General features: G+C 41.2%; 1 protein-coding gene across 1 annotated transcript; it reads left to right on the top strand.

The window, feature by feature from the left end:
* The first annotated feature begins 11,454 nt into the window (after window positions 1–11,454).
* On the top strand, window positions 11,455–13,250 carry LOC150079635 (thiol S-methyltransferase TMT1A-like). Its single transcript, XM_090383150.1, has 2 exons — window positions 11,455–11,850; window positions 13,017–13,250. Exons 1-2 carry the CDS (start codon window positions 11,455–11,457, stop codon window positions 13,248–13,250), a joined length of 630 nt encoding a protein of 209 aa, XP_090239276.1.
* Window positions 13,251–21,630: the final 8,380 nt, after the last annotated feature.

Here is a 21,630-nt window from a genome sequence, read left to right as displayed (position 1 = left end):
AAGGCCCAACGAATATCCTTTTAAAAATTTCTTCCTGAATTTTATGTGAAGGGGAAGTAATAAAACTTTCCTAAGGTCTAGTAGATGTTCCTTACACGAGGCCATCTCTGCATGGTATCTTTTTCCTTCTTTGCTCTTTGATGTTTCACGTACCCCATAATTTATTTCCAAATATAATCTTTATAACTCGTAGAAAAGGTGAAATATAGTGATTCAATGAGATTTTGTGTTTCTTCTTTTGAATTTACTATTGGCAACGTCAAGATACTATTAAAAAAGCAAAACAGGTTTCTCTTCTTAACGATAAACAGCAGGTAGAGGAGATCACCGGACCATCACTAATTGAACTACGTAAGTTACGTCGACTGCTGTTCACCATTGCTCATCTGAAGAGTCAGCATGGAGATTAATCTTCTGTACGCGTTGTGGCTACTGAAAATTTTCGCTATTGCAATTATTGCGTTGAGAATATTTTATTTTCATAACCACCTTCCTAAGCTTAGAGACAGTATTTACAAAAACAGCAAGCGACCAGTGAAAGCGAAGACGCTACATACATTCGATCTTTCTTAAAATTATGAACTAAAATTAAATTTAAAGTTAAAATAGAATGTTAACGAGTTTTTCATCCCGGTGGACTAAAAATTCTGGAAATGATAGGCAGAATTGAACAATTTTGGAATTGGGAACTTCTTTAAATATCGCGTTGATTCTTTCAGTGTTTTTTCCCCCCTTTTATCAAAATACTACAAAAATCCATCAGCAGAGTAGTTTGACCAAACTAGGCCACTGATGGAGTGCTTTTATTATAAAATTACTTGTATTCTTATGAAATGTTACGACTACATTTAATTATCTGAACTGGGCAACATTATTTAATTTTAAGTTAATTCCTGAATATGTACATAATTTGTATATTTTGTGTATTTTAGTGTTATGTAGTTTTTGTTGATGTCCAGAAAGTTTCCTGGTTGCAGTCCTTCTATCTCCTTTTTTTTTTAAAAACTTTTTATCTAATTGTCTGTCCCTTTCTGGTTCTTTTTTATGTTTTGTTTTCTAGCCGGTAACCCTGGGTTTGCTGGCACCCAATGACTCTACCTCTAGTGGGTGCGGGATGGATTTTATGGAACCCCACGAAGCAATGACCTTGTTAAGACAACCCAAGCATCTGTAGGTGGTATCATGGGGAATGTTTTGTGGCCGGACTGGTTCCGTTCAGACCGGTGGAAGGCCGAATGTCTACCAAGGAACACCTGAATTTTATATCTTATCTACTGCACCCTGCAATGTTACACTTTTATCCCAAAACGTGGATGTGAATGACAATGCAACAGCGCATCGTGCCAGAATTGTGCAAGAATGGTTCGAAGTACATGACACGGATTTCCACCATCTTTCCTGGCCCCTATATTCATCTGATCTCAATCCTATTAAGAATGTGTGGGATATTCGGGAGAGAGAAATATGCCATGGATGCTGAATTTTTGCTGGCACTTGCTGGTGTCCTCCATGAGGGCAGGATTTCGTCCTTCAGGGCAGACAGTGATTATAGTAGCTGAGGTCCACCACGATTCACACTTAGTTGTGGCTCAACCCATCGTTGGGCAGACAGGCACTGGGAGGGTCTCCAGGTGGTCACCTTCCTGTTGGCAAAGTAGCCAAAAACAATACAACAGCATACACAAGCTGCAGAAACATCTGGCCGTGTTACAGATTCTGTATTCATCAGAGTGTATGAGGTCCTAATGGTACAACATCGAAGCACTTTGATAAAAATGAAATCCTGAAGGGATCCCAGCATGGGTCTGGGAAGGGAATGTTCTGCTTAGCAAATGTGGTTAATTAATATGATGAAGTATTAAAATTTTAGGACGATTTTGATTTGTTCGCCCATCAAGGGCTAATTGAATGAAGAAGAAGACAGAGAGTGGTAATCAATGGGCATTCTTCAGGATGCATTAATGTAACGAGGGGTCTAATTTTGTTTAATAATGTCGATAGTAATTTTTATTCTAACACATAATTAGGTAAACTTAGAAAAACAATACCCAGATGCCACATTTTAGCTATGTTTATTACCTTTCAAAATGGCCGCCATGGTACTCTGTGTACACGTTTTCAAACAGATTAACTGCTCTTATCCTTAAAAAACGAAATATTAAATAACACATTAATTAATATTACCTAAAATAATGGGATATAATTGAATAAAGAATGCTTGTCCTCAACCAAGGAATAACATATCGCTGAATTCTACAATATATGCTTTCTTGGAACCATTTCAGGAAGTACACTAATAACCCCTTTGAATTTCAATAATTCCAGCCAGTAAAACAGTGATTAATTTTAATTTGGCTATTATGGAACCACATCATAAATCATCTTCCTTTCCTATGGATGCAAGACTTCATTCCCTTTCGAATTCTTTCAGAATTCTCCTGTATATAAGTAGCAGCGTCCACAGTCGTCCGATGCAGAAAATCGCAAAGTACTTTGCATCTAGCTGTTAAAACTGAGTTTTGAATATCAAGGTAAGAATTTATGGTTTAGTTTTATAATCACATGCGATAAACTCTGTGTTAACAGAGTTTTTTCTCTTGAACAGGTGGAGCTGATACAGTTAAGTTCTCAGCCAGTTGGTTCTGTTGAAATCTCGTGGTTGGTGTTGTCATCTTCCTTTGGGCTTATCGTATTCAGCCACGGTTTTTCTCCCAGTCACGTGATCCTGTTCAACTTACTCAAAGACCCAAAAGGTTAGTATCATTCACCCAAATTAAGATTTTCAGAGTGCAATGAACAGGTAACACTTAAATACTTCTCATTCAAAGCTTTTCGTCCGAAATTTTTTTAAATCATACTCCATTCAAGAATGGTTTATCCACCAGTAAAAATTTAATATTAAATTTATTACTTATGAATTATGTGTTCTTCGCAGTCATATATTAAATAAATTTATATAATCAGATTTTTATTTTTGATGGCTGCTTCAGGCAATTCGGTGGTGTCTTCGAAGTATTTTATACCAAGCGGTGGATGGTTCGAATTTATCTCGTGCCCACATATTTACGTCCCAACGAGGTTAACGACAGTTAACCTCGTTGGGACGAGGAGGTCATAACGACAGTTAACCTCGTTAGGAGGTCATAACACTGCCTGGTAGTTGTTGTGTGGCTTTGTAGTGTCAAACCAAATATTATTCGGAATATTCACGCATGCATGGTACAAGAAGACCTTCGAGAATTATCCGGTGAACCGCCAAGCTGTAATTCCATTCATCTTGTAGAAATCGGAAAGATGAAAGGGTGAAGTATCTCAGAAGAATATTTAAGCACACGAATTACAACTGGTACGGTGTGTGTCTTTTGTTTTCTATATATACATATTCAAAGGGAAAATAGTGAAATAAAGCCTTTTAATGCGATTAAAAATGAATGCATTGCGGACTTACAAGTTTCTTACTGCTAGTTTTCAGTCAGAACCATTGGAAATCCTGACAAGTCTTCATTGAAAACATATACATAAGAATAACAATTTAAACTACAGGTTTGAAATGCAGTTTCCGACCCATATAAATAAATCAGAATTTTATTTTTTTACAGCATAATCCCTAAGTTACAATTTTCACCAAGAGATAAGAACAGCAATATGGTGCAAGAAAGCCTGAAACTTGTGCTGCACCAGCGAAAAAAATACCCGATTTACTATGAGAGAGAGAGAGGGAGAGAAAGTCCGAAGTAGAAGGTAATCACCAAGAAAGAGAAGAATGGTGATATCCAGCTCAGGACCCTGGGTGTGCCAAGCCCATGCTCACCTGATGTGAGCCCCCTGGAGTCAACGGGCTGCTATTCGAAACTACAAACTGGACAAGGTCACCTGGGAATCCACGAACATTTCCAACGCCATCTAACGTGCATTGAATAACCACCAGAACAAGAAAAAAAATCCAAGTTCCATTGAAATGCATTAATTAAACTAATAACTAATAATATGTCACACTGATGCAATGCAGACACTCCGACTGAGCACGTTAGCAGGGCCCAGTCATGCACTCAGCACAAGGCGTGACCTACCACAGCTGCAATCTTGTAAAGAAGTATCCCAACCAGAGAACCCACCAGAAAATAACAAACACTCCTTACAAGCCAAAGAGCTAAACAATAATTCAATTAATGCCCATCAAGCTCTGCCCACGTCATATGCTGCTATACCTTCTAGGGCTATTTACGTCCCATCTGAAGATATACAAAATTCCCTCATTACCACAGCCAACCTTGCCTCAAATTCCTCTGGATGCCTTAGACATACCAATATTGATTGCCTTCCCCATCACGCTAATATTCATAACCAGATCACCTTACTCCGCCGAGTAACAGCCTCCAAACCTCGTCTAACACTGGCCGAGAAATATAATATCTCCGTAGTTTCCACCAGAGCCAAGATTTTCTCCTCCTATTTTGGATCTAGAACATCTTCCGAATCTATAAGGAGAATGTTTAAGGAGGAACATAACCTCTCAGTTCAGTTTTAACTGCTTAAAAGCCGGCAAACACTTATAATGTGTTCACCCACTGTCTACCAAAAAGTTGTAGATCCAGCCTCCTGGCCCCAAGGTATATATAAATCACACTCTTTTCTGAGAAAAAGAGCCCCCATCAACAACCTAAACTAATTCATACTCCTGGATAGCAATGAATGCTGCAAAGGAACAAGCGTGAATTCCCCACATTCCGGGTAATTTCTCAAAATGTGCGCACCATAATTAAAAATTATACCAGTGGTAACAAACATCGGCATCATCAAATTGGTACCATCAGCCTTCATTCAACAATGATAAACAGTTAAAATTGTACCAGTGGTAACAAATATTAGCATCAAATTGGTACGATCAGCCTTCAATTACCAATCATAAACAGTTGGGGAATGCTCATCCCAACATGGGTCACGAATCGACAAACTGAAAAGCCTGCCTTGAATAAAAATACTAGAGACACCTGCCTTAAAAAGATCCATAAAAATTGCACAGAGTCTTGTACCAGAATGTTCGAAGCTTCTGCAACAAACTGGATACCATTGATCAAATTCTGCTCGCTACTGATATCGATGTCCTCTGTGTCACAGAGACCTAGCTTGATAAAGACCAAGTATTTTGTATATCTTGTACTACAGCTAGGTATAAATCAGCGTTTACTTCTAGAGTTCGCCAATGAGTAGGCGGTGTTGCCATTTTCTTTAAGCGCTCACAGTCCTCACTTGTTAATCAAGTTTCTAGTCAAACACCAGCATATGAAGCTCTTGCTGTTACTCTCAGCTACCAGAGCGTTCTCATGACGCTATCCATGAAAAATCAAACTGGATCATTAACCAGCTTCATCCTTCACCCTTGTACTTTGTCTGTGGAGACTTTAATCTTCCTCACCAGCTAGCTAACCTTCAGCAAATGCTCCTATCAAACCTATCTTGTACAGGGTAACAAACGATCAACGACCTCCCACCCAGAGGTAACTGCCAACTAGATCTCATTCTTGCCTCCTAATCTTACACACATGATTACCTGCCAGAGACTTATTTTAATTTGGATCACGAGCCAATTATTGTTCTTTTACACATACCTGCTCCAAATTTCAATGTTGTGAATTCAACTAATAGCAGAGTAACAGTTAGTCATAGATTTTTGAGTATTGCTAAATGTGTTGAGGTTGCCTCTGCCATTCCGTGATCAGTGCTAGAAAACTGTGATCTTGAAATTGCAGTGAATTTGCTTACTAATTCGCTTAAGACGATTGCCACGTTCACAACATCGAAGAGAATTTCCATCATGCGTCGGTCCAGAGCACGGTTGACTACCGTTGTTAATATGAGCTTCAGATTAAAACAGCAATTGCACAAATGTGGAAGCAGTCGCAAATTGTTCAAGACAGGACAGCTTACTCTAGAGCCCGTGCAACATTCATTAAGCTGAAATCACAAGCAATTAAGAATTATATGGACACTACCCTTCGTAGAATAAAAACCCATTACTTTGAGCGGCCTTCTGATTTCCCCCCAAATCTTGTATCTCACCAATGGCTAGACTTCATATCTAGATTTGCCTCGAAGTCGGAAGATTGTGCTGATCTTCAGACACCGAGAACTGGAATCCCTCCTGATACTGCAGACACCCTGAATGTAGTATCAGTCTCCAGAGAACAGCTTATTGCTGCCATAAATTCTACACCGGTTTCTGCTAAGGCAGGTGCAGATGGAATACTCCAATTCATTATTAAATGTCTTAGCCCATACATTTTGGGGGTCCCCTTCTATTTTTAATGCTATTTTGTGAAATAATTTCTTTCTCCAGCAGTGGAGCATCTAATTTGTGAATCCAACCCCAAAATTCAATCTCCTCTTCTTAAGGATTATCGGGCAATATCAAATGCCTCATGTCTTCTAAAACTCCTGGAGAAGGTACTTCTCCCATTTCTAACTAAACAACTTCTTCCACATCAGCCTCATCAAATCTAATACTCCCTTCCTCATAGATCCACTGTGACTAATCTCTTGGCCACCAGCAGCAGCTATATCCTCCGTACATTTGAATCTCATGCAAAGCATGCAGTCACTTATGTAGACCTCGAAGCAGTTTTCGACTCAATAAACGTTCCTGCAATGCTGAAGCTACTTTCAGACCATTAGCAAATCAAAGGAGACGCTCTACAGTTTTTCACTTCACTCCTTCAAAATAGAATAATCCGGCTTACTGTCCACGGCCAAACATACGAGCGATGTGTCTCTTCAGGCATGCCACAGGGTGGTGTCTCATCTGGGCTCTTGTTTACAGCGCTTATCTCTCCGCTGGTTCATGCCTGAAGAAGCGGAGAGATAAGCGCTGTAAACATTCTATGTTATGCTGATGATATGAAACTCCTCACACTGATTTCTCCACATGATGATCTGCTCATGATAACAGCATCAATTAACAGTATACTCCTGGAATTGGAATTTTCAAACTACATCAACCAGTTCGGACTAAAAATGAATCCAGACAAGTCTGAATTTATGATATTCTCATTAAAGAAAAAGCCTTCCTATATCCAGCTAACGCTATGTAATTGTTCTATTCCCATCGTCAATAAACATACTGATCTCTGGGCTGTTTTTGATCATAAGCTCTGCTTTGGTAACCACATGGAAAACCGCTCACCCAGGCAGCTCGACTCCAATGGATGGCCAAACAGCATTTGTATTATATTAATGAAGTAGTGACTACCAGAAGACATAAAAACCACAGTATACTCTCCACTTCTATATGCTGCAGAGGTATGGGCATCTGCTGCCCCTAACATAATTCTACCACTGTTTTCTACTGAGTTTTGGCTCTTAAAATGGACCATAAACAAACATAAACTTCCTCCACAGTTAAGGACAACTGAAATGGGCAGTTTGATAAAACTTCACAGGCTTCCCACGCTGATTAAGGTGAAACGCCTTACCACAACTGTAAAAATGATCACTGGCAAGATTTCGTCACCATCATTCTGGGACCTGTGCACTTGGAGAGTCCCCTCAGCCTTCCCTCAGAGCGACTCCAATTCTGTGCCACATCTCAGCCGTCTTCACCTGTCCGATAGGTTTCTGCCATTTCAGCTACTTTCATGTGTCCAGTCTTTGGATGCTGACCTTAATAAGTTTTCTTGTGACAGGGAATACAGACGCCATATCCTTAAATTGTACTTCCTGTCCCTGATCCATCTCCTTGAAGCTCGCCTTAATGCGGCAAGCCAGCAATATGACATGAAGAAGGCTTACTAACTTTTCAGTTTTCTACCTATGCATTCCTTGTGGCCAATGAAGGGCAACATTGCAATGTATCCATTTGTATTAGTCAACGTTGGTGAAGTCAACGCATATTAGAAGAAACAGTTGGAATACACTAGTAATAAACAATTAGCATGAAATACCACTGTGAGACCAGGAGTTCGAATCAGCAAAGGAACTCTTCGAATTCGCTTTAATTTGCTTTTCTCTCAATTTCAATTGCTAAAGCATAAAAATGAAGCACTTACAGAGCGCCATAACGTCAATTCAATCAGAAACTTAACCCATGACGTTGCGTTAAGAGAACGCGAATTTTCACACAGCATTTGATATCCAGGCTCATCTATAGCAGTACATCTCAAAAGTGCTGAATATCACATCTTCAACCACTTGAAGACCACTGGAATTGATCAACAGCCAAGGGTGCTCTCCACTTATATTGACGACGGTGTGTTGTCTTGCCTAGTGAGAAAAGGGGGCAAATTGCCATGGGTACAACTCCATGGAAAGTTTAGAGAAGCAACAATAACGTCTTCTTTGCAAATTTACATCGTATGCCACCTTCGTGGGTTACAGTTGGTAGAATCGCCGTCCTCCCACTCCACCAAGTGGAAAAGACCTGAGTTCGAGTCCAGTCCTGTCGATGACGTGAGGAAGTTTTATTGGCCTAGTTCACAACGTGGCACAGTTAGTCGGTGAGGCGAAGGTAGCATGCTTTTTTCTCCCAGAACCTCGAATTTTCGTCCAGCAAACAGAAATCAACAACAGATAAATTTATGTTTTCCAGAATTTTGTAATGCAGATTCCACTTCTCTCTCTAACCGCTAACTGTGGTAATGACAGACAACGCTATGTCTTCTAATTTCTCACCTAATGCTGGCATTTCCAAAGATTCTGTTCAATTCTCTTTCTCTTGTATATCAATGATCTTCTTCCACCGTTTAGAAACGCTGTAAACAGATTTTCTGGCGACCCACCCTACATTCACCTTCAAGGTTGAGAAACATTGCTGTTCACGAACAGCTACAACTTCTGAAAAATCCACGACCAATTCGATAAATACTGATATTCAGATGACACCACTCTGCATGGTTTCGATGTTCTTAAACTAATTGCTGTTTTTTAATTCAAAGTTTTTTACGCTGATTTCAGAAATGTTATTTGTTTTTTTCTGTCGGATTTTTAATTCGGTCTTTTCTCTCGTTTTTTTTTTCCCTCTCAAATCACTGAAGTTGACGTCATAAGTAGGAGTAAATGCCCGGAATTTGTAAACTAAATCTTCACATGTTACCAACACTGCCTTCGGTCATTTGCTTCTTGACCTTGAGAGCACCATCCAGCAGTGTTTACGCCTGTAAGTTCAGTTTATTCTTGAGGTTATCGTGTCAAACTTGTGCTGAAAAGTTAGCAAAACATCTCCACGCAAGGGGTTAAACAATCAGAACTTATTTTGCTATTCTTACTAAAGTTATGTAGTCCTCAAGCAAAGGCAAGATATAGAATTTGTAAAAAATGTGTATTGTGCTTATTTTGGAGTGAAACTCCGTGTCCAATGTAAACAATGGATGCCACATAAAGTTTGCCGAACCTCTGTCGAAACATTGAGATTGTGGAAAAATAGCAAAAAGAAGGTTATACCATATGCAAATCCCATGATTTGGAGGGAAGCCTACAAACCACTGTGATGACTATTACTTTTGCTTAGTTAATGTAGAAGAATACGATAAAAACAAAGCGTAAGAAGAGCCTTGTGTACCCTAATGTCTCCTATGCCATTAGACCAGTCTCATATGGAGGTAACCTGCCAATTCGATGCCCTCCACTTATATTGAAGGATGTAGCAGTAGAGAGTGCTGAAAGCGACACTTCTGAAGGGGAAACTGAAGTCTGAAAGCCTGGAGACATTGAGTCCAGCCCTCAATGTTTTCAGAGCATGATCTCAATGATCTCATAAGAGATTTAAATTTACAAAAAGAATCTTCAAAACTCGTTGATTCTAGACTAAAGTCAAAAAATCTTTGGGCACATGGGACGTTTTTTTCATGGTACAGACACAGAGAACGAGAACTAGTCTCCGACTTTTCTGAGGATGATTCAATGTTTTTTTTTTGCAGTAATATAAATAACTTAATGGACTATTTAGCAAATAGTTACAATCTAACACAGAGGAGACTTTTTATTGACTCATCAAAGAGGAGTCTCAAATGTGTGTTGATGCACAGTGGAAGTGAATATGGGTCAATTCCAGCAACTCATTCTGTGCATTTGAAAGAAACATATGAGAAATTCAAAACGATGTTGACAAACATTAAGTATGAAGAACATGGTTGGTTGAAAGAGCCGAAGATATGTCTGTAATATGCTTTTTGTGTGAGTGGGGGAAGATGTCAAGGTCTGGCCAAAGTTGGGTAGTTTGTTGCCTGGATCAAAGACCATAATTCATAAACCACTGGTAGACTCCAAAATTGTCCTACTTCCACCCGTGCACAACAAACTGGGTTTTATGAAACAGTTTGTGAAAGCATTACATCAGGAAGGTCCCTGTTTCAACTACCTTTGTACTAAATTTCGATTGATCACCCAATAGCAGCAAAAACAAGATACACGGTCGTATTTTTGTTGGACCTCAAATTCGCAAACTGATGCGGGACTGTGATTTTGAGGAAACCATGAATAAAAGAGAAAAATAGGAATGGATTAGTTTCAGGTCCGTTGTTGAGAACTTCTCAGGCAACAACAAGGATCCAGACTACAAGAATATAGTTAAAATATGTTGGCCAACTTCAAGAAGCTGGGCTGCAACATGAGTGTCAAGGCATTTTCCAGAAAACCTAGGAAGTGCTAGTGAAGACAGGGTGAGAAGTGACAGACATTGAGGTGAGGTATCAGGGGAGGTGGAACGTTAACATGATGGCTGACTATTGCTGGATGCTGAGTAGAGCTTGTTGAAAAATGAAATTTTCTATAGTGATTTTTGAATAAACCTGACATAATGGATGTCAGGTTTAATGTCCCATAATTTTTGTAATTTATACATTTTTAACTGCGTATCACCCATGCCAAATGATATTGCAACACGTTTTAAGTGCCAAATTTATTAGTCCAAGTCTACTCCAGAAAAGTTTCGCTCGATTGACAAGTTCATTATACTTTACAAGTCAAGGTTTCAAGGTTAAACATTTCGGTTTCGTATTACAACTTTTAACCTCTCCTAAACATCCGGTATCAGTTTTCGATAATGTCACAAAGCACCTACCATTTCTTATCGCTTAACCTTTCCAGCTCTGGAATCAAGGACATTCTGATTTCTCTCAACTGCTATAGCTGACTGGTCAGAACTGAGAAGGCACTTATATGAAAGTAACATAAACGAAGGGTAGAGTAGATCGACTTTTAGTGACTGATTTTATTTATTAGAATACTTCAGTAAAGATGGAAGGATTCGTGTCTTTGTTGTTAATTTATATGAATCCAATACGGGTGAGCTTAGGAATACTGCTATTTAATCCATTTAAAAACTTTGGATTCATACAGCAGTTTGAAATTCCGTTTTATTTTATAGTGACATCATTTCTTTGTGTTGGAAGTTTTACTTTTCTGATGCCTTTCTTTCTGATGCTGAGATTCTCTGAATCGGTCAACAGCTGGTGGTTTGCGGCAATGTATTCCAAGGTGGTTATTCCTATAGTGCACGAACTGCTTTTGTCAGTTCGGCATCGATTATTTAAAATGTGTGATCTGGAAGCTTTAACCAAGAAAAAGGGCCGCCCTCTGAGAATAGTAGAAATTGGCTTTGCCAATGGACCCAATCTGCAGTTCTATCCAGACAATACTCAACTAACTGTTGTAGATGTAAATCCATTCTTCGAGAAGTATTTTCGAGAAACTTTGAGAACGTATTCACACCTCCAGTTGGAAAAAGTTCTAATAACAGGAGCCGAAGAGATGTCCGAAATTGCCAATGACAGTGTCGATGTCTTAGTAGCTACTTTTGTCATGTGTTCTGTTAGAGACATTCCTCAGTGTATGAAGGAAATCAAACGAGTCTTAGTTCCGGTAAGAATAAATGTACTTAGATAATTCTTTGCTATATATTTTTTTTTAGATTATACTACCTAATATTCTTAAAGTTCTAAGAAAATATACTTTGCCACACTCTTCGTGGGTAGTAGAGTTGGTAGAATCGCTGTCCTCCCCACACCGTGTGGAAAAGACCTGAGTAGAAGTTCCGTAGATGGCGTGTGGAATTTTCATGGGTCTTTTTCATTCAATGTGGCTTAGTTAGTTGGTTTCAGGCGAGGGTAGCACGGTTTTTCTCCCGGGAACTCATTTTTTCATCCAGCAAACAGAAAATCGACCACAGAACACACGCAATTTACAAAATTAGAAAATGAATGGGATTTTACACCAAGTCATGAGGGATCCTACTTATAACAACTTTCTGTCTCCTAGTATTTAATCAGCCTCCGAATCCATTTGCATAATGCGCGGCTCTACAGGGTGGTAAACCTATTTCTATTGGATACTCGGAATTTTCAAGCCAGGGTGCCTATTATAAGAAACATTCGCCATCGGCTACACTGTTCACAATAAAATATTCATGAAAAACATTTCTGTTCTATTTTTAATATCTGCAATGCCTCGAGAAAATACTGTAAGAGAGCCAAATATAAAATTCCATTAAAATCCGTTCATTGTGAGTCGAGTTATTAGATGAACCGATGGACGGACAGACAGATGGAATGACATGGTTAAGACAACACGCATTTTACGCACATCTGCCAACGCTCCTACAAAGATCTCTGAAACCGCGATGTCACTGGCACGAGAGAAATTTCATTGCTCGAGTTGGAATTTGAGCCAAGTTTAAGTTTACTAGCCATCATATAATTATTGTAAATTGTGTGTAGGGTACAGGTCGGTTTGTCTGTTTGAGTAATAGTAAACAACGACCCAATTCGAGAAATCTTTCTATGGAAGAAACGTCTTCAGGATTATTATTTAAATTTCAAAATCAATTAAATTAAAATATTATTATTAAGCAATGCCTTTGATGATTATTTTAAATTGTATATAAAAATCAAATTGAATCGAATTCATAAAATAAATTTAATATTATTAATTTTTACGATTTTAATTAATGAGTTTTTTGTGGATATTTTAACTATTGTTTTTTAAATAAAAATTAAGAAATCCATCATTAACAATCTGTTTTTCCATAGGGTGGAAAGTATATGTTTGTGGATCACGTATCCTGGCCAAAAAATACTTGTGGATTATTTCTACAGAAATTGACAGAGCCATTTTGGAGACGTTTCTTTGGTGGATGCTGCTTCAGGTCTGTTGATCCACTACTGAAGAGAGCTGGATTTTCTCAATTGACCATCAACACCATATGCGAACCAGGAGCAAGTGTGTACCTCAGATATCAGACATTAGGCATTGCAACCAAGTAGCCTACCCCACTTTCATATAGATCGCATCTTTTGAAAACCGGGTGCGAATCATTTTGGATTAATAAAAACACATTTTAATCAAATCCAGAGTAATCTGCAATTTACTTAAAAACGAAACGGTTTGATATTACAGTTCATTGTGAGTCATTTCACAAGTGGAAAAACCTAAGGTTCTATAATATTGTCATATTCCAGTTATTTCATTAACGGAACAAATACAGTAAACAACACCTCGTGGGCACCAGTTGGTAGGATCGCCGTCCTCCCCATCCGTGTAGAAAAGACCTGAGTTTGAGTCCCGTCGATGACGTGAGGAATTATGGGTCTTTTTCACAACGTGGCTGAGTGAGTCGGTCTCAGACAAGTGTAACATGTTTTTTTCTTCGGGAAACTCAGGTTTTTCGTCCAGCAAACAGAAAATCGACCACAGAACACATACATCACAGACAATATACACGAGCAATATGGCTTAGTCGCTGATGCTCCTGAAACCCTACTAGAACTACAATAACCAGAAAATAAAAGAGAAAATTTACACCAAATCACCAACTTTTTGTGAAAGATATTTTGGCGCAATCCATGATTCCGTGAGATCCAAGAAAAACTTTTAGTACTCGAAATTTTCAAATATCAAGCTACATGTAAGAGATTTTGTTTATTTAAGACAGAGAGAACTCCAACGTATCGAGGACCCAAGAATCCTCCAAATTAAAACGACTGAAATCATAAAACAATCCAGCGACCCAGCCATCAGGAAGAAAAATCCAACACCAGGGAAAGTGCCCTGGTGGAATCAAAACCTCCAACGACTCAGGAAGGAGGCACAGGAAAGAAGAAAGGCCTTCCAGCGAGCCAGGCGCTCCTGGCCGATGGCGGAAATTGAAACCCTACGACAGAGCTACAAAGAGGCGAGAAACGCCTATACAGCACAAATTAGAGAAAGCAAAAACCAATCCTGGGAGCGCCTGGTCTCCACCACTGGAAACAAGGACCCTTGGGGACTTGTATACAAGCTCGTCACCAACAAACTTCCCAGAGGGGAAGTAGTTGTAGCTACTAAAACACGTGAAGGATACTAGACTATCACTTGGGAACACACCATCAACAATATCTTTGACACTGCCTTTCATCCAGAGATACAAACAATGACAACAGAACAGAGCCGAGTTTGCCAGGCCAACGAGACTCATCAAACGGCAACAAAAGAGCACCCGCTCACCATGGAAGAGATCAGCAATGCAGCAGACCTAATAAAGGGAAATAGATGCCCTGGACCGGACCTTCTGGAACACGAAATTATCAAAAAAAAAAAAAAAAAACGGTAGAGTACGCTCCGAACTTACTATTAAACCTATATAACCTCTGTCTCAGAGAAGGTACCTTCCCGAATTCATGGAAGATGGCAAACGTTAAACTCATCCTAAAGAATCCAACAAAGCCACCACACCTTCCGGACTCCTACTGGCCCATTGCACTTTTGACAGTTATCAGTAAGCTATTTGAACGACTACTTTACACACGGATCCAACATTACTATGATGAGGCAAGCCTGGCCTCAGCAAACCAATTCGGCTTCAGACGGGGAACCGCAGCGGTGGACGCCTTAACTCACCTCCTGACGAAGGTAAACAGATGTAATACAAAGTACTTCCTAGTGATAGCCGTGGACTTCGCTGGGGCGTTCGACTCACTTTGGTGGCCGAGCGTCCTGGCGAGGCTGCGCGAAACCAACATGCCGGAAAACCTCTATAACACCATCAAAAGTTACCTAAGTAACAGAACTATCAAAGTCACCGCCCCCTATGGCACACTCTCCAGGCATGTCCATCGGGGATGCCCTCAAGGTTCGGTCCTTGGCCCTCTACTGTGGAATATTGTCTTGGACACCGTTCTTAACATCGATCTCCATGAAGTACAATCTGAGACATTTGCGGACGACTTCATTCTGACGATACAGGCGAACTCAAGAGCCGCGTTAGAGGTCCTCGCAAATCGGGCCCTGACCACTCTCCAAGAATGGGCAAACCGAAATCAACTCAAAATATCCCCCACAAAAACAAACTCCATCCTACTAAAGGGACGCCTTGATCTTAGGCGGCCTCCGCAAATAAAAATTGGGCACGAAACAATCAAATTCTCCAACCAACTGAAATATCTAGGTGTGATATTGGACCAAAACCTGTCATTTCAGGACCATCTGAAATATCTCCGTAAAAAAATAAGACGCTACGCAGCCATGGTTGCCAGGGTCACGCGTAAAGAATGGGGCTTAAAAAAGCGAGTCCTCAAACTGTTCTACAAGCTATCTTCACTCCGATCGTCACCTACGCATCCGGCGCGTGGTTTCAAAAAACTACAACAGCAGTAAACAGACGTATCACGGACCAAATTCACAGATCCATCCTCCTAACCATCACTCGCGCTTGCCGCACAGTGAGCACCCACGCCCTGCAAGTGCTCGCAGGCACTCTCCCGCTGGACTTAGAAATCATACAACGCGGCCTACTATACTACGTAGAGAAGGAAATATGGCCGCCGAACTAGCGTGGACGTCTGTCGCAACTCTCCGTAAAAGTTCTGTTTAAATATGTGGTTAAACCATAGTTTAAGTTTTAAATTGTGTTCTCCTTCAAAGATGCTGTTTAGAGGATCCCCCTGGTAAGAAATTTTGACCATTCTATTGGGAATTTAGCAGATTACTAGCGTTAGTATCTATATCCTTTGTTTGCCAGACTGCACTGGTCACCATGTGGCTGGCAGCAAGGCTATATAGCGCGGTGGCCACGCTAGTACTCTGCAATTGACTTGGAAGGGTGCCCCACCATTGTAAACCCGAGCTGGAAGACTGTTCCAACAAACTGTGCCCTCAATTGTGTAAAATGAACTTAAAAACATGTATTTAGTGACTCCCCCCCACCATAGACTCTACATGGTTTTTGTTTTCAAATTGTAAAGTATTTAAGTTATGCAAATATAAGTGTCGCTAACACCTCCAGCTCCCTGAAATACCCCCACAGAAATCTGCTCCGTTCTGGGAACATCTCTTAATTTGACTGTTCCCCCCACATCTGTATCAGTGGGGGATAGCCCAAATCTGCTGCCAGCTGTAACTCAGCTACTATTATAGCTACGGACTTGTGGCAACTTCCATTCATCATCAACTTGGAAGTCCTTTCTAACTGCTGACCCAGTACCCGCTAATCCGAAGTTTTTCCGATTATCCGTAAAACCCGAGAACTATAGAAGGAAAAATGGAAAAAACACCTGCAGATGCCCAAATGGGACCGGGAATCGACCCATTCAGCTTGGACTTGCAGGAAAGCCCAGACAAGGTGAGGGCCACCCGAGCACCAAAACGCAAGAACAAGAGGGAGACGCGTAGCCAGACAGAGCAAAAAGAGCAACAAGATCCTGCAATACCACAGATAGACCTGGCAGGTGATAGTAAAAAACAGGACAAACATGTCCTGGATCCTAACATCCCTGAGGGCCCTGTTCTCCAACAAATACTTGTGCTCCAAACGGCACTGGAAACACTCTTTAAAGAACAAACAAATAGAATAATAACAGTGCTTCGGGCCGACATAGTCACCATGTGGAGCAAACTAGAGACCATACTTCTTGACACTCAATCAAAGTATGAAATCGCAAACGCCAAACTGGAAGTCTATCAGGAAGGAAGGGTGAAAGAAATGCCACAGCGCGCCCCGTCCTACTCCGACGTGCTGAGGATCAAAACACAAGAACCGCAAGTGTTAACCGCAGAAAACATACCCAAACGAAAGACTCTCCTGCCAACACCACATTTGGTCATCCTCCGACCAACCTCCACAGAGGAACATCCCACAAGCGAAGAGGTAAAAAACACTGCCATTACAAACCTCGCAGGAGATCTAAAAACGACTAAAATAAAGTCAGTCCGCAAAACGCGTAACATAAGTGTGATAATTGAGACACAGACAGCAGAGGATGCTAAAAAGATAATTACAAATCCAAAGATTCAAACCCTTGGCCTGGAAGCAGCGCCACCAAAAAGAAGAGGACCGAGTATTGTAATCTACGACACCGACAAGGATCTGACCCCAAAAATGTTGCAGGATGAACTCTATACAAGAAACCTCCAGCGAGATCACCCAGACATGGAACCCACAAGCCTAATAACACCAAAACATCAAACGAGATCCAGATCAGGCATGGTCACAAATTGGGTCGTGGAACTATCGCCAGCTGCGTGGAAAACCATCAGCCAGCAAAACAGAGTATTTATAAACTGGGGCAGCCACCGCTACAGGGAGCATTTGTCTGTACCCAAATGCTTTAGATGTGGCCGCTTTGGGCACACAACACATACCTGTGCCCAAACCCAGCGTACATGTGGCCATTGCGCTGAACGAGGCCACGAATTTAAATCATGCCCAAAAAAGGACAAACCACCTATGGGTGCAAACTGCAAGTCACAAAAGCTGCAGGCGGATCACTCTATCAGGGACAATAAGTGCCTTATATACCAAAAAGCAAGGAGTACATACCAATTGAGACTAGATTATGGGTACACATCTTAGACCATATAATAACAACAGGGTATTATTTGCACAATTAAACGCCCAGAGGTCCAAGGCAGTTGCCGCGCAGCTGACCAGGACAGCAAACGAGGAAAACCTGGATATCTTGCTCATCCAGGAACCATATACTCACAGTAAGAAGGTCAAGGGATATCCCCTGAAGTATAAAATCGTGCAAACTGATGATGAAACGCCATGGGCCGCCATTCTAATCAGAAATCCAGACTACACAGTCACCTAAATCACAAATTACTGTCTCTCATGGGCTGTGTGTGCCCACGTCATCATTGCACTGGGCGAGTTTTATGCAGTATCGCTTTACTGTCGGCCAGGAGAAGATATCCTCCCAGCTATAACTTACCTGCAAAATGTTCTGGAGGAATTCCCGAACGCTAAAATCGTAGTGGGCGCTGATGCAAACTGCCGTTCGCCGGGGTGGTTTAGTGAAACCCCGGAGCGACGTGGCGCTGTAAATGGACAACACCTGGAGGAGTATCTGGCAAACAGTTGCTATATGATCCTTAACAAACCAAACAACCTACCAACATTTTCAAACACGATGTGGGAGGCCACGATTGATGTTACTTTGGCTACCAGATCTCTAGCGGACCACATTGCATTCTGGACTGTCAGAGAAGACTGGACCTCATTTGATCACCGAACAATTACCTTTCAACTAAACCGGAAACTAAATAGACAAATGGTACATAGACAAATGCAACACAGATATGCTGTTGAGAAGGCAGACTGGCCTCTCTTCCAGGAGTCATTACGTAAGCTGCTCAAGCACTTGACACAGAAGGACTAGACCCAGATAGACACCAAGCTAAAATTGTCAAGCTTATCACAGATGCAGCAAACAATTCCATAAAGCGGAAAAACCTACTCCGGGAGCTGTTCCCTGGTGGTCCCCAGAATTACAACAACTCAGACGTGTGGTAAACACCTGCCGAAAAAATTTTCAACGTGCCAGGCGTAGCTGGCCTGCAGTAGAGGTGGAAGCACTACGACAACAGTATCGAACGGCCAGGAATCAATATACAGCAAAGATCCGTGAACGAAAACAACGCTCCTGGGAGCACCTAGTATCCACAGTTGGAAACGACAACCCCTGGGGAGTGGTCTACAGAGTGACCACAAATAAACTCCCCAGAGGCAAAGTCATCCCCACAACCAAGAAGCCACAAGGGGAGTACACCAAAACGTGGCAGGAATCCATCAATAATATCCTAGATGCCATGTTCCAGAAACACCTGGATCCAACCACCCCAGAACAAACATCGCTCTGCCTAAGAAATAGTACCTACACAACAATCGAAGAGGAGGAGCCCTTTACCAGGATCGAACTGGACATTGCAGCCTCCAAACTAAGAAACAGGAAATCACCAGGTGCAGACTTGCCAGAAATCGTAAAAAAGGCAGTTGAGACTATCCCAGAAAAAATACTAAATTTATTTAACCAGTACCTAAAAGAAGCCTATTTCCCACACACCTGGAAAACGGCAACGCTTCGGCTCATCCTCAAAAATCTAACAAAGCAGCAGGATCTCCCAGGGTCCTACAGACCCATAGCCTTACTGTCTGTACTGAGGAAACTGATGGAACACCTTCTACGAAATCGGATAGAAACTCACTACTCAACCGCAGGCCTTCAATCCCGAAATCAGTTCGGGTTCAGAAAAGGACACTCCACCGTAGATGCATTGGAAAATATTGTTAACGCCGCACCCACAACCAACCGAAAGTGCTTCCTCGTCATCGCAATAGATTTTGCTGGGGCGTTTGACACTCTCTGGTGGCCAAGTGTCCTCGGCAGGCTCCGGGAGGCTAACCTGCTAGCAAATCTATACAAATGCATCAGTACATACCTCTCAGACAGATCAGTCACAGCCACTACTTCGTATTGCTCCGTATCACGGTTGATACACAGAGGATGCCCACAGGGTTCCGTTCTGGGCCCTCTTCTTTGGAATGTCGTCCTAGACGGCTTCCTAAATCTCAACCTTGGAAACGTCACATCCCAGGCTTATGAAGACGATCTTATTCTGATGCTTGCTGAGGACTCCAGAGCACAATTAGAGAACTCCGCAAATAGAGCAGTCACTATCCTGCAAGACAACAACAAACTCACAATTTCTCCAACCAAGACATGTTCAGCCCTACTCAGGGGGAACCTAGATATTAGGAGGCCTCCCCAAATCAAAGTCCAGGGAAAAACCGTCAAACTCGCAACGGAATTAAAACATTTGGGAGTCATGCTCGATAGGAATCTATCCTTCACACCACATCTGACATACATCAGGAATAAAATCAGAAACTATTCTGCACTCTTTGCAAGAGTCACCCGTAAGGACTGGAGCTTGAGGAAAAGGACCCTCGCCCTCTTCTATACGACAGTATTCCTGCCAGCCATTTCATATGCCTCCGGAGTCTGGTACCACAAAGCGACCACCGCGGTCAACAGGAGAAATCTCGAGACGATACAAAGATATACCCTGCTAACGATCTCCAGAGCCTGCAGGACGGTGAGTATTCACGCGCTGCAGGTCCTTATGGGTGCCCTCCCCCTGGACCTGGAGATCGTTCGTCGCGGAATCCTACACCACCTCAGCAAAGGAAAAAACGTCCACCTGCCTGAACTACACGATTAACTTAGCCAATGACCCTAAAATGGAAAAGAAGCGACTCACACTGCATCTCCAACAGACCTGGCAAACCCGCTGGGAAAATTCAATCAAAGGTGAAATCACCCGGAAATTCCTGCCGACAATTTTATTTTATTTTATTTTATTAATAACAAGATACACAACAGGTAACCATTAACAGTGTATCTGAGATCAGATCAATAAACATAATAACAATAATATGAAATCCAACAGGACGATAAACATTGATACAAATTCAAACAATAAAGCATATGTACAAAAGAGGATTGTATTAAGTTAAGTTACCGGTAAAACAAGTAATAATTAATCCGTTAGAGAATAGAAAAATAATATAACAAATAATAAGCTACAATAATTAGATGTGAGCTAGTCACTTTGCAGTTTAAGTGAAGAGGCAAACTTGTGGATGGAGTTCATCAGTGATTGGGAGTTGTCAAAGAAGTCAATGCGAGAGTCATTTGCTGATTTGCTGATTCTGTTCAGTGGACTGAACTTCATAAAGTCCGTGTTGGCAGAGTCAAGGCGAAACGGTGTAAGGTTCCTGACTTGTCTACAAGGAGCATTGAAGTTTATTTTACTCAGGATATCAGATGCTTCGTAAATTCCAGTGATTACTTTGGCTAGAAGGGCGATGTCAGCAGTAACTCTTCTAGTGCACAGAGGCCTCAGATGAAAGTAATCACACAGCGATTCATAATACACTGAGTGATAGAATAGAGGATTGCGGTACGTAAGGTAACGGACAAAGTTTTTTTGGACTGCTTCAATTTTGTTAATTAAAGTCTTTGTGTGAGGATTCCAGATGGGTGAACTGAATTCAAGGATTGGCAGAACAATAGTTTTATAGAGGATAACCGCATATCTGTAGCTTTTGAACTTGTATGTGTTCCGTTTGATGAATCCCAGTGTTTTGAATGCTTTGCTGGTGATTTTAAGGACATGGGCATCGAATTTAGCACTGCTAGAAAAGAGAATCCCTAAGTCGTTAACTTGGTCACACCTTTCGATGATCACAGAGTTAATACTATACTCCGTGTTCATTAGTTGTGGAGATCTGCAAGATGAGAAAGAGATTACTTTGCACTTCGAGGGGTTAGCAGACAAGCCATTCAGAGATAGCCACAGAGAGAATTTATTGAGAGCACATTGAAG

This window comes from Mastigoproctus giganteus, chromosome 10 (assembly GCF_048544385.1).
Source record: "Mastigoproctus giganteus isolate SK-2022 chromosome 10, ASM4854438v1, whole genome shotgun sequence".
Taxonomy (NCBI): Eukaryota; Metazoa; Arthropoda; class Arachnida; order Uropygi; family Thelyphonidae; genus Mastigoproctus; species Mastigoproctus giganteus.
The sequence above is the reverse complement of the archived record's forward strand: the minus strand, read 5'-3'. Positions and strand labels throughout refer to the sequence as shown.